Source organism: Lissotriton vulgaris, chromosome 9 (genome assembly GCF_964263255.1).
Source record: "Lissotriton vulgaris chromosome 9, aLisVul1.2, whole genome shotgun sequence".
Lineage (NCBI taxonomy): Eukaryota > Metazoa > Chordata > Amphibia > Caudata > Salamandridae > Lissotriton > Lissotriton vulgaris.
In genome coordinates this window covers 1,047,223,277-1,047,235,949 of record NC_141697.1, presented here as the reverse complement: position 1 = coordinate 1,047,235,949, position 12,673 = coordinate 1,047,223,277, and the positions used below count along the sequence as shown (strand labels likewise).

Here is a 12,673-nt window from a genome sequence, read left to right as displayed (position 1 = left end):
AAATAAATAACTAAAGTGAGAGGTGTGGTGCAGCGGCCAGAGCGGCTAACTTCGGAGCAAGGTTCTCACAGTTCGATCCAGAGTGCTGACGGCAGCTCAGTATCATGTGTCTCTGGGCAATAGCTCACTTAATCTCCCCAACAGCCCCCAGCGCCTTGACCCCCTTGAGGGGGGTGATATGTTTGCACTTTACTAATCGGACTACAAGGAGGGAGGACGCAAAGTCCAATCTGTCTGTTCATTGCTTATTATTGTACTTTGTTGATGAATTGATGACTTGACGTTTTTAGACAGCTAAAGCTGTCTGTAGCCAGACCTAAAACGTACATGGGCATTGAAACTGTATCTCTTTTTGTGTTACTAAGAAGGATACTCGGTAGCGGAGCAGCCATTGGCAGACTGTAGAGAACAGATGCCCATGGTTATACGGCAAATTGCAGTTGTTTGTGTATTGACATGGACCAGCTTTTCCTCGACAGTTGTTTTGATGGAACTACGCCCTTTATAACTGACTACAGCATTCACTTAGACTGAAGATCAAGAGAGAAAAATAAATAGAGGATAAAAGTTGCCTCTAAATGCAGTGAAGGTGTTCTGCCCGTTAAACATTCAGTCACTAAGGCAGTAGGGTTGATTTCCTCAGGGCAGAAAAATCTGAGTTGAAATGTGGATGTATGTGGTCTCTTCATGGTACAGCACATGAAAAGAACCATGCCATCAGATATATTTATACTAGTTTTTTAAAATGATTGTCTGGTATAGAGAGCATCTTGTAGTAATGGTGTTTGATCTAGCCACTTGAGGATAAACACACCATTTTCTTTTTGTCCATGATGAATGAAGCGAAACTTGCAATTAAACCGTCTGAGATAACGGCAACTCTACCTTAGGAAATCTGAATTTTGGAAGGCAACCATGTGTCCTCTATCTCTAATGCTAAGCATTGATTGCTGTGTCCAAACAGTGCTTGTTACATGTTGTATACCTGTCTTTACTACACTGTGGAGTAGTCTTGACCTTATTATTTTCCCTCATGATTGATTGTATGTCCTTTCTTGAGATCTAGTTAAACTCCCCCTTTGCCACACATACTTACAATCCTTGGTTCTCCCTGGTACGCAACATCTCTATACTGTTTCTGTGTTCTCCTCATGCGACCGCTTTTTATTGCACGTGCAAGATCCTACTATACATTTTGAAATCTTCTTTTGCCATCGCATCACTTCCTCTCCTTTGTTTTCTTTAACCGTTGGTCTGTCACCCAACCACCTTTCGGGTGGAAGGAAATATATGCATTACTCTAGTTTTGTTTTACTTCCGACTATCATTAACCTTATCATTTTAGTTGGTGTTCAGACCTGGCAAGTACCCAACATTCCAAACAGAAAATCTGCAATCACAATATTGCAGGTATACTGCTTGAGTTAATTTCGTATGGTCCTCATTACAAGTACTAATGCAAATCCAATGCAGTGATATTACACTTGGAATAAGTAATACAGTGCCTTACTGTACCACATGGTTTTGACACATGAATTAAAAATTCACATGAAAATTTGTGATTTCCTGCAGGTTTTCTCCTCATCTTGGCCACATTTTGCCAGATACATTTAACCTCCAATCGTGCCCAGATAGAAATCCAAAGGCGTTGGTGTTTCTGTATATCGCATACTCCCCATTCGATCAGAAAGTTAAATTTCTGCCCTTATGAGGATTTTCTCACCTTTGTAATGAGGTCCTCTCTGAGGTATGTCTACAATAATGATTTTAGCAAACCTTTTATTTTGAAAAATATTACTACATGCATGCAAGTACATGATCAGGTGCACAGGTTCTTTTGAAGGAGCTATGAGAAAATAAATAAGCAAAGTAAAAAATTACTTATGCAGTTTGTGTACTGTGCTTTTTTTCTTGAAGACAATGTATAAGCCCTGCCTAGAGGATAGTTTCATGCAGTTAAACTTTATGTAAATGACGTACATGCAAATAAACCCTTTACACAAATCAGTCTGTTTGCTTTCTGACTAATGCTGCATACAGTACTCGGTTATTACATATATATTGACTAAGAGTGGCGTAAGCCAATAATAATGAATTTCAATGGTTATTTAGGGATGTGTGAAGGATTGTTGGGGTGTTGCACCTGTTATAATCACAGCTTTATTTATTTCAGATTTCCCTGTTCAATAAAAGCTGTCAATGGAGCACTTTCAGGGAGCCTGGAAAACTCTCAGCAATGGGTTTGGATTTAAGGATTCAGTCTTTGATGGTCCTAACTGCATGTCTCCAACAATCGGCCAGCAGTTTGGCTACCAGCGCAGGGCATCGGACGATGGCAAGCTCACCGACTCCTCCAAAACCAGCAACAGAATTCGAGTCAACTTACCGAACAAGCAGCGCACAGTGGTACGTTTTTAAAAACACCATCAATACATGATAAAAGAGGTCAAGGTTGTTAATAAAATGTTAAGAGTTTATTTTGCAATATACATACATTTGTTTTTTCTTTGCTAGTCCGGTTTGACTCTTGCCTTGTGACTAGGTTTAAGCTATAGAAAAGTAGCATACATGCATCAGTTGGCTTGATATGCATGCAATTTTCCCAATGTAGTCCTATATTAAAAAGTCTTATAGAGTGCTGCACATCACTTAAGTACATTTTCAGGAGCTTAAGTTCGAGTCCTACATGGGGAGGGTCCAATTTGTAATTCTTCACCCACGACCCCCAAATGGAGCGCGATCAGTTAAGAATGATGATGCTGAACCTAAGAGTTTTCAGACTCTTCCCAGTGCACATGTAATGGGTTCTGCCCGCAGACACTGATTCATGGCCTTAAGAGAATTTGTACCTCAACTCCTGTGTCCAGTCTTCTTGGTTTCATTTCTGGAAGATAATTTGTGCAGTCATTGAATGTAAAACCCTGTGTGATTGGCATTCTGTATAGAGCAACAAACCTTAAATATGAACCCGACATTCACCGGGAGCTGATGGAGTTTTTTCTGGGCAGGATTTTCTGTGCTCTCTCCTCCTCTTGAGGCACATTCTGGCAGCCTTGTTTTCGAGGCTGTTGATGGTTCCCTTCAGGAGCCCGGTGTTGAAGATGTTACTATAGTCCAAGCGATCCATGAATAGGGGTTTCTTACGCATAGCGCTGTGGTTCTTCTGGGGAGATTCTGCAGCATCGTGGCTAATATTTATTAGTGTTAAAAGTATACAACGATTTTGATTGACTTTTAACCCCTTGCATGCTGATGACGGCCCCCATCCGTCATGCACTACGGCGCTCATGTGCTGATGACGGCTGGGGGCCGTCATAAACCCGCCCACTCGTGATTTTGCCGCACAGGCGCAGAATCGAGGCAGCATGCAAGGGGTTAAGATGTGATTTGTCTAAAAAAAAAAATCTGTAGCAGATGGAGGTATGAGAAGAAAATATGATAGAGTTGTTAAAGGGAAATGCTGCACAAAACATGAAGGGCCAAATGTATCAAAGGGTTTTAACCATTCTCTGTCTAAGAAAATATGTTCATACATATAGCCTCTAGTGACATGAAAGCATGAATGTGTTTAGTATTAACTAGTAATGACTAGAAAGAAGCTAGTTTCTTTGCTTCCTTGATCATATTAAAAACATGACCAGAACTTCAAACTGAGTCTGCCTTGGTGAATCAGCACAGCTATTCCCTCAGACTGTAGAGTGCCCACACTGAGACACACGCATTATTGCTTCTACACATTCAATGTGTTCAGAGCACCAAAATGCTTTGCTTCATTGACAGTCAGTATAGGATTATGGGGTAACCCAGTTTTGTGCAGAACCTGGGAGTTCTTACATTAAAGGAACAGTGGTACTGCCACCTATTTGCTTAAAAGGCGCATGAAAAAAACTTATAATAAATTATGTCCCTCTTTATGATGAGACTAACACTTAATAAAAAAATAATGAAAAAATGTATATACATTTCTTAATACTATCCAAACCAAAAGAAAAACTCATGGATTCAAGTTCCAAGATTTGGTTTTATAGTAAGTTAAGCTAAGTTGTGTCAACAATTATATATACACCCACACAGATAGACTTTATACAATAACACTTAAATTGGTGACGTGAGGTGAACACAAAGAAATATATTAACATAACACAACATGTTATATACATAACTTATGAACGTATACTCAAAAAACAGATTTAGACATAGTGTGAGGTATTAAGAAAATATGTATCAACCCAGAAGGTAATTTATCCTATTATTTTCAATTGTTCTGGGTGATCAATAACACTAAGTATCAAAGCGTCAACGTTTCGACCCCAGGAATTTATGGCGATATTCTAATCGTCTGTAGGGGGTCTTCTTCAGGACTAAATAGTGAATCTGTGTGTGGCCTGTTTGAGAAAATGAAAATACTTTAATATACTATAAGGTTTGGACAAAAAGTTTTATATGGGGAGAGACCATATGTTTCTGCTCACCTTCAAAGAGGTTCCACCCTTATATCTGTTGCAGCACGGCACAATGTACTCATCCGATGGTTGACCTGTCAAGAATAATTATTGACCGTCACCATCTATTATGCCATAAGAACAAACTAAATTCATTACTTGTCTGTATTTACAAGCAAGACAAATGGACCAGAGTTTAATACCGCACATTGTGGTCAGAATCGGGAAAAGAAAAACTCTGTCACTTCACAAGCTCTGCAAGAGATACATTGAGATTTGAAAGCCTTTAACTTTCTCACATTATGTATGTACCATACTTTTTGTATATACTGTGTATGTTTCTAAGGTGTGTTGGCCTTTTTGCGTAAATGGACTGCAAATCACCATTTATGTAGCACACAATACAAGCTGAATAATATTTGATATTTACAAGCAATTATTTGGTACTGCCCAAATTAATGGAGCTCATTATATAAGCCTCCTAAGAATGAACGATTGCGGTAAAACATGCAGGGATGTTAGTGCACACCTTGCAGTTTACGTATGCCTGTTTGTTGTTGCTGCATAATCCACTGCCCTACTTTTTATGATTGAAACTAGTCGGCTGCAGATTAAGAAAGGATCTCTGCAACAAACATATCAACCTACTCACCTGCCTTGCAGAGAATACAAACCTATGATCTGCAGGTTACACTTCATTCTGTGCAGCACTCACTTTAATCCTCTAAGCTGCTTTATGTTTTAGACCTGTCTTTATGTGCAAATCTGCGCCTCCTTACTACTGTTATAGTCTGAGATTTGCTGGGTGCACATGGATTTCTACAGCAGGTGTCTTAACTCTCTAATCTATCTTAATATGTGTTGTGTTTGGAACAGCTTTGCTATCATATTGTGATTGATGTCTGTTTCTTTAGTGGGCAACATTTCTTGAAAATGTAGTGCATAAATTATGGCAGATCATACCTCAACTCTTACGCATTCTGCTCTTCATTACACTGTTCCCTTTCTGCTATCACAGTTGTGGATTCTATTAGCACTTTGTTTATATTTCCAGAACTACTTTAACTAAACTGAAGGCCTTAATAATTTCTCCAAGCAGACTTAACTCCATGCGCGCTAGCGGAATTCCGCTCCTGCGCTGAGTTTTTCTAAATCGCACTTTGCGTGACGAGCTGGGCTCGTCATCAGCGTGCGAGGAGGCTACGCCATGACGAGCCCAGCTCGTCATCAGCGTCGAAGGGGTTAAAAAGGCCTGTGAATAGGATATATTGCACAAAACATTAGTGGGTTCTTGTAAACCTACAATGTACATTCATTGTATTTTGTTTCATTTATTGAACCACTCTATATTTACAGACCAGCCTTCTTTAGATTAAACCACCTTTATCCAAACAATCCTTGTTAAGCCATTTTTATGGTCTGGCTTAACAGCGCAACTATCCCCAGACAATTATGTGAGAATCCCCAGGAGAGAGGCTTTGGCTCTGCCCCCATGTTGGGCGCCAGGTGTACATGTTTTGATTGGGCAGACGTTCTGTGCTTCCGCAGAATGTGCTAGCTCTCCATGCAGCTGTGATCATTTTGTTTATTTATTCAGCTGAACTTTCAGGGGCACACATGACATTAAAGTGTCTTAAATAAGTAGACAATTTGTGTTTTTCTTTGGCTGCAGGACAGATGTGGAGGGAAGCCATTGATCCATATCGTTATTTTAGATCTTTTCCAATAGAGTAATAGAGTACCTCAACTTTTCATTATTATGAGATTGAAAGACCAACTGTTATTAAGTTGGCTATTACCTTTTGTCTTCACATCCACTGAATACATTGAGTTTTCCTCTGTGTGCTATCTCTTCATTATCATAATTTTCTGGAAACCTCAAGCTTCAGGTAACATCTGCTTAAAGCATAGGCCTTCTGTCATTGATAACATTTAATTTGACACATTATGAAACGCTTTGTTTTTCTTGTATCTAATTCCAGTTTTTCAGTGTTACTTATGTATGGCACTCATTCAAAAATAGCAAAACAAACAATCACACACTCTCATGTTAAAAGTGAAATTATGTGGCAGAACCTACATTGGAAAAAATTACGGCTAAATAATTCTTGGAATTTTTTATTGTGTGTCATTCAATGTTCAATAAACGTGCTGCGTGGAATCAGAAAATTAAGGGTGTATAGGCAATATGCCAAAATGTTTATTGGTCATGCATTCCAGAAAGAGCTGCCTATGAACAAGTGTTCTATGGCACCATAACTGACATGTATGCTCTCTGGGCACATTTGATACGATTGGGAAGTTTGTGTTTGTGTTTGTGTTTTTATCTAGCTATCGATTTGGATATTGGATATGAATACAAGACCATATCACCAATAGGTGATGCCACCACACTACCCTTTGGTTAGATTAACTTAAATGGGTGTAAGAGTGGGACTGGAATTCCAGTTGTTGTACTCTCTGAAGGAGGAATTCTGGAGAAGTTAGTTTTCTGGCACATTTCTTTGGATGGGCATTTGTATCTCCTGCTGCAGAATATATGACTGATGAGATTTCTACAGACGCATTTTGGGCACACACATGGATTTCTGGTGGTTGCATACCTTAATTTGCTTCCTGAATTCATGATGGCCACTTATTGTCCATGATGCACGTCAAAGAGTTATAGAGGGTTGTTCGCCCAGTGGACTGGTCCTACTTTCCGTTACATGCTTGGTAGGAAAAGGGTGCTATCCCTAATAGACCGGCAGTCAAGCGTACATGTATCTTGAATGCAACCTATATTAGCTGAGTTTATACGTTTGAAGGGTAGGACGCTTGTGAAGTTGTCATGTCAGTGTGGTGGCATATACAACTCCTCTGTGCTTCATAAAACAGTGGAAGGGAACCAAGGCTTGTTAAATAACATCCCACCTTAGGAGGAAATTGAACTGAACCACTCCACACTCTATGCACTTTGTTCATTGGTGCAACTGAAAAACCAAGATGGAGATTTTTAACATAATTGGGCCAAGTGGAAATGTAATTGCAATAAGTCTGAGGATAGGCATGTTTCTCAATATCTAAGAAGAAAGTAACAGGTCCTGGTAAAAGCACAACTTTGAAACTCGACAGCTAGAATTGGCTCAGGGCACCCATGCTCTTTGGAGGTCTACAAGAGCTGGTGTAGGGCCCTTAAGTGGAAGGTATGCTTGTTGTGAATTAATAAATTGCTTTATCTGAGATTTAACTCTGGGAAATCTTGTTTTAACCAGCAAAGAATTCATGGCTTCGTCAAGGGTGCTGATGCACCCATGGTGTCACCGACTCTTACTACATATTGTGTACACTGTGCAGCCATGTTTAACCCCTTAAGCGCTGCGCCCGTCCAGCGGCCGACGGCACCACTACCTCGGGAGTGCTGCCGTCGGCCGTTGGACGTTCCAACTGCACCTGGAACGTTCAGCACTTGAGCTGGACGTTCCAAAGCAGCTAAGGTGTTAAAAGTAATCAATAATTCGCAGTCTTTGTGCCAGCAATTGTTATATCTTCTGCAGGGAAAGGCTAGATGATGCTGCAATTGGCAAAGCTGATTTGTGGTCCCGACAAAGCTGGCTGGTTTTCGTCCGCTAACTTAATGTCTCTTGAATGTTACTCTACGATCTTGTAGAGTTTCTGGTAATAAACTCATTGGTCAAATGGCAAGATCACTTCACGATTGCAGTCAGAGCGGTTGGCTTTTTACCTGTGATTACACAACACGAAGAGATTAGTTTTAAACAGCTGTTGTCACTTGCAAAAACCAGAGTGAGCAGGAAGTGAGCTGGGATTGTGTTTTAAGGAACAACAAGCATGAATTACTGAGCGGGTAGGGCAAGGCAAAATACAGTTGCAAACATGTCTTGTGAAGTTGAGGTTGAATCAGGATGATTAAAGGGTAAAAAACGGGATAGATGGAATGCTTAAATTATTCTCACCCACCTGGTATCACTCCGGTCCGCATTCCAGTCCATCGTTTTTTAGGTCTCGCCTGTCGATGCGCATGCGCATCGAGCAAGGCGAGAGTATTGGGACTTATCTACTCTTTATCCACACTGCAAGGAATCATGGCGATTCCTTGCAGTGCCCGTGACTTTTAAGCTCAATGCGCATGCGCATTGAGCTTAAAAGCGCGTGCACGTCCGTCTTTGTTTACCCGCTCCGCCCCCTCCCCGCCGTCTCGCATTTCCCCCTGCCACATCAAAGGCTTTCACGGCCGGCCGGCCATGCTTTCAGTTTCACGACCGGCCGGCCGTGTCAATTACATTTCAAAGCCCGCTCTCCCTGCTCCGCCCCCTGCTCCGGCCGAGACGCATTTCTCCTCCCTCCTCCCCCCTCCTGGGTCAGGTTACCTTAAGATGCGTGCTGCCTTTTAAGTGTGCTTTCTCAACCAACCCTCTCCTCCGAATCCAAACTGGGCTCAGATGCGCTTTCCTTGCCTGCTGCAAAACCGCCTGAGGCTCAGCCTTTAAGCTGTTCTGTGGTGCATCTGCTTCAGGAAACCTGTTGTAACGTTTGTCCCAGGCCTCCCGTTTGTTGCATAAATCTATTCCCCATGTGAATTCGCTGTTCTGGTGATGGTACTGCTCCAGCAGCTCAGAAGAGTGTTACATTCTCAGTAGACACCATAAAAGAATAAAACGAAATAATCTCCTCTGACCGTTGTCATGTGACGCACTTTCTAAGGCAGTGCCTGACACGGCTGTACAGAACAGCTATGTTTAACTCCACACGAAAACGAGGCTTCATAAATAAGTCATGGCTGATAAATACCTCGCTCTGATTTTACTCTTATTTTCACTCACCCTCCCTCAACCCCTCAACCCCTCACTCACCCTCACTCCCTCACTCACCCTCACTCACCCTCACACTCACTCACCCTCACTCACCCTCACCCTCACCCTCACTCACCCTCACCCTCACTCACCCTCACTCACCCTCACCCACCCTCACCCTCACCCTCAACTCCTCACTCACCCTCAACCCCTCACCCTCACCCTCACTCACCCTCAACCCCTCACCCTCAACCCCTCACTCACCCTCACTCCCCCTCACCCTCACTCACCCTCAACCCCTCACCCCCACTCACCCTCAACCCCTCACCCTCACTCACCCTCAACCCCTCACCCTCACTCACCCTCAACCCCTCACCCTCAACCCCTCACCCTCACTCACCCTCACTCACCCTCAACCCCTCACTCTCACTCACTCTCACTCACCCTCACTCACCCTCACTCACCCTCAACCCCTCACTCACCCTCACTCTCACTCATCCTCACTCACCCTCAACCCCTCACCCTCACTCACCCTCAACCCCTCACCCTAACTCACCCTCACTCACCCTCAACCCCTCACTCACCCTCAACCCCTCAACATCAACCCCTCACCCTCACTCACCCTCACCCTCACTCACCCTCACCCTCACTCACCCTCACTCACCCTCACTCACCCTCACCCTCACTCACTCTCACCCTCACTCACCCTCACTCTCACTCACCCTCACTCACCCTCACTCACTCTCACCCTCACTCACCCTCACTCACCCTCACTCACCCTCAACCCCTCACTCACCCTCAACCCCTCACTCACCCTCACTCACCCTCACCCTCACTCACCCTCAACCCCTCACCCTCACACAGTCCAATAGGTCTCGGAGCATTTGAGTTGGAGCTTTTAAGCATGTTTATGGCTTTTTTTTAATTCTTTAGCATTGGCTACAGGAAACAAAAATGCTAAAGATTTACAAAAAACCCATAAACAATTCTAAAAGCACTAACTCTAATGCTGCGAGACCTATTGCATTTCCAATGCTTGTTTTCCTTTTGTGCATCCACAGAGAGTGACCAACCTAATGGAAGCCAGCCTTGGTCCTGGGTCCATAAAAACTCTGGAGCATGAATACCCATGTCATGCCCACCCCCAAAACTGGAACAAATGCACATCCAAACCAGTGGCGGCTTTCTTGGGTCTCATCAGTGAGGTGCTTTTTAAATGATCAGAGGCTGAAGAATTATTAGATGAGATTAGCGCCTCGAAGCGAGTTATGTATAATTGTATTGAATGGGCGTGAACCCTGAAGATGATTGGTGGGAGAGGTGCTAAGAAGATTTATATTCAATACATGTAAAAGACCAGCTCTCATTATCATGAACATCATCATGTTCCTATTGTGCTGTTGTCAAGTAGTTAAGTACTGTTGTGTTCCATGAACGTAAATAATACTGAAATATTATATGGCAGCTTCTTGTTAAAACTGTTTGTGTCATTTCTGCATTTGTTTCTGTTTTTTTATATTTCCACATTCCTCCACACACTGATGCCTCCAAAAACTACTCAACCAGTATTTGGCTGAACGTTCAAAAGCAAAATAATGTGTTGCGCAACATTTCAGAAGGCACATTTTGGATGTCGCTCTGCTCTTCCACGACTGTAACTCGCGAAGACGAAAGATTAAAAGAACAATACATCACTTTAAAGAGAGAGATTTAAAACGCTGTTCTTCAGCCTCGGAATCGCCAGAAAAGAATGATATTCCAGTATTTTTAGCCAGAGCACTTAATGAACGTGAGATGTTGGCCCAAGCATCAGCTGACGCTCTACAGGGCGTCATGTCTTCATCTTTGGGCGTGTGAGCAAAGCTGCTTTATATAAATCACTTCCCAGAATCTGCACATTTGACCTTCAAGGCAGAAAGTAGCACAGTTGGCAGGTAGGCGTTTATTGTTGTTGCTGTTTTTAGTAAATACGACTGTACGGATCATATGCACATAAGTATAGCATAAATAGTGCGAAATGCGTGTGGGTAAAACAAGGAGAAAAACATTTCGACAGTGGACTTTTTGGTGTTTCGAAACATTACCTCATGTTGCTAGAAAATGGGTTACTTATAAAGTTTATATTTCTTTACTGTTGGATAGTGTACAGGCTCCCAGTATTCATTCAACAGTTCTGGAGTGGGAGGCTGAGGTAGCGTTTCACCACCTTTGCGCCTACATTCGCCTGGAGCATGGCTAGCAGCTCTGTCTATCCTTTGCCTCTCTCAGGAGTGCAGGGACAGAAATAGACCCGGGCACCAAAATAAAAGTGACCCCTTTTAGCGATCTAACAGCCTGATTCATCATAGACCCGTTTTGCGAGTCTATAATAGCGATTCATAAGGAATCGCTATTGCAGACTCGCAAAACGGGATTCATGTAGGAATAGCAAAAAGATTTGCGATTCCTACACAATCCTTATTTGCGATTAGCAAATTGCTAATCGCAAATAAGGAATAACTCCACATTCATTCCTATGGGCCAAAAGGCCCATAGGAATGAATGGGGAGTATTCCAGGAGTTGCCAGGGGTGTCCAAAGGACACCCCGTAGCACCCCTTAAATGCAAATTGAAACAGGTGTTGCGCACACACATGTCCAAAGGACATGTGTGTGTGCAACATGCAACTTAGAAAAATGCTTTTAAAAGCATTTTTCTAAGTTTTCGCTATTTACCACGAGGTTTGACCTCGCGGTAAATAGCGGGCCGAAATTGCGAATTCGCAATTTTTTAATGGATGATGAATTGCATTTAAGGAATCTCAAATAGAGATTCCTTAAATGTAATTCCTCGCAAAACTGCGACATCGCTATTACCGATTTTTGCATTTGGGATGATGAATCCCAAATGCAAAAATAGAGCTCGCAAAGGGCCAGATTCTCAGAATCTGGCCCTTTGCGAGCCGATTTCGGCTTGATGAATCAGGCTGTAAATATCTAATAAAGGGGCCCACGCAAATCATGGCAGTTATGAACTTGTTGTGTAGATGTTTTGAAAGCTATGGGAGACTGCATACATTTGTGCTTGCTGCAGGCAATGTTTGTGGAAAGATCAGGCAAATAAACAGTAACAAACATTGTCAAAGCAAACAGATCTCGCCTACGCAAGAGCTATTGGCTTTGCCTATGTATTTTACCCATGTTATATGCCAGCGTGGATACTGTTCTTCATGGCTTAAAGTTAGTGTCATAAAGGAGAGTGGGGTAGAGTGTATTGCTGCGGACCTGTGTGGAGTTGTGTAGAGTGTTGTGGAGTGGCCTGGAGGAAGTAGAGTGTCGTATAGTGGAAGGGCATAGAGTGGAGTCGAGATGCAGAGTTGAGTGGCCTAGAATGCCATAGAGTGTTGTGGCATAGAGTGGCATGGAGTGACATAAAGTGGAGTAAAATAATGTGGAGTGG

General features: G+C 42.5%; 1 protein-coding gene across 4 annotated transcripts in view; it reads left to right on the top strand.

Annotated features, from left to right (window-relative positions):
* The window catches only part of RAF1 (Raf-1 proto-oncogene, serine/threonine kinase), a 415,567-nt gene that overhangs the window by 156,298 nt on the left and 246,596 nt on the right, over positions 1–12,673 (top strand). For all 4 annotated transcript variants that reach the window (XM_086938972.1, XM_086938971.1, XM_086938970.1 and 1 more), the window contains exon 2: positions 2,174–2,406. In XM_086938972.1, the coding sequence (XP_086795098.1) occupies positions 2,200–2,406 (207 nt within the window). In that variant the 5' untranslated portion in view covers positions 2,174–2,199. The remainder of the gene's footprint in view (positions 1–2,173; positions 2,407–12,673) is intronic.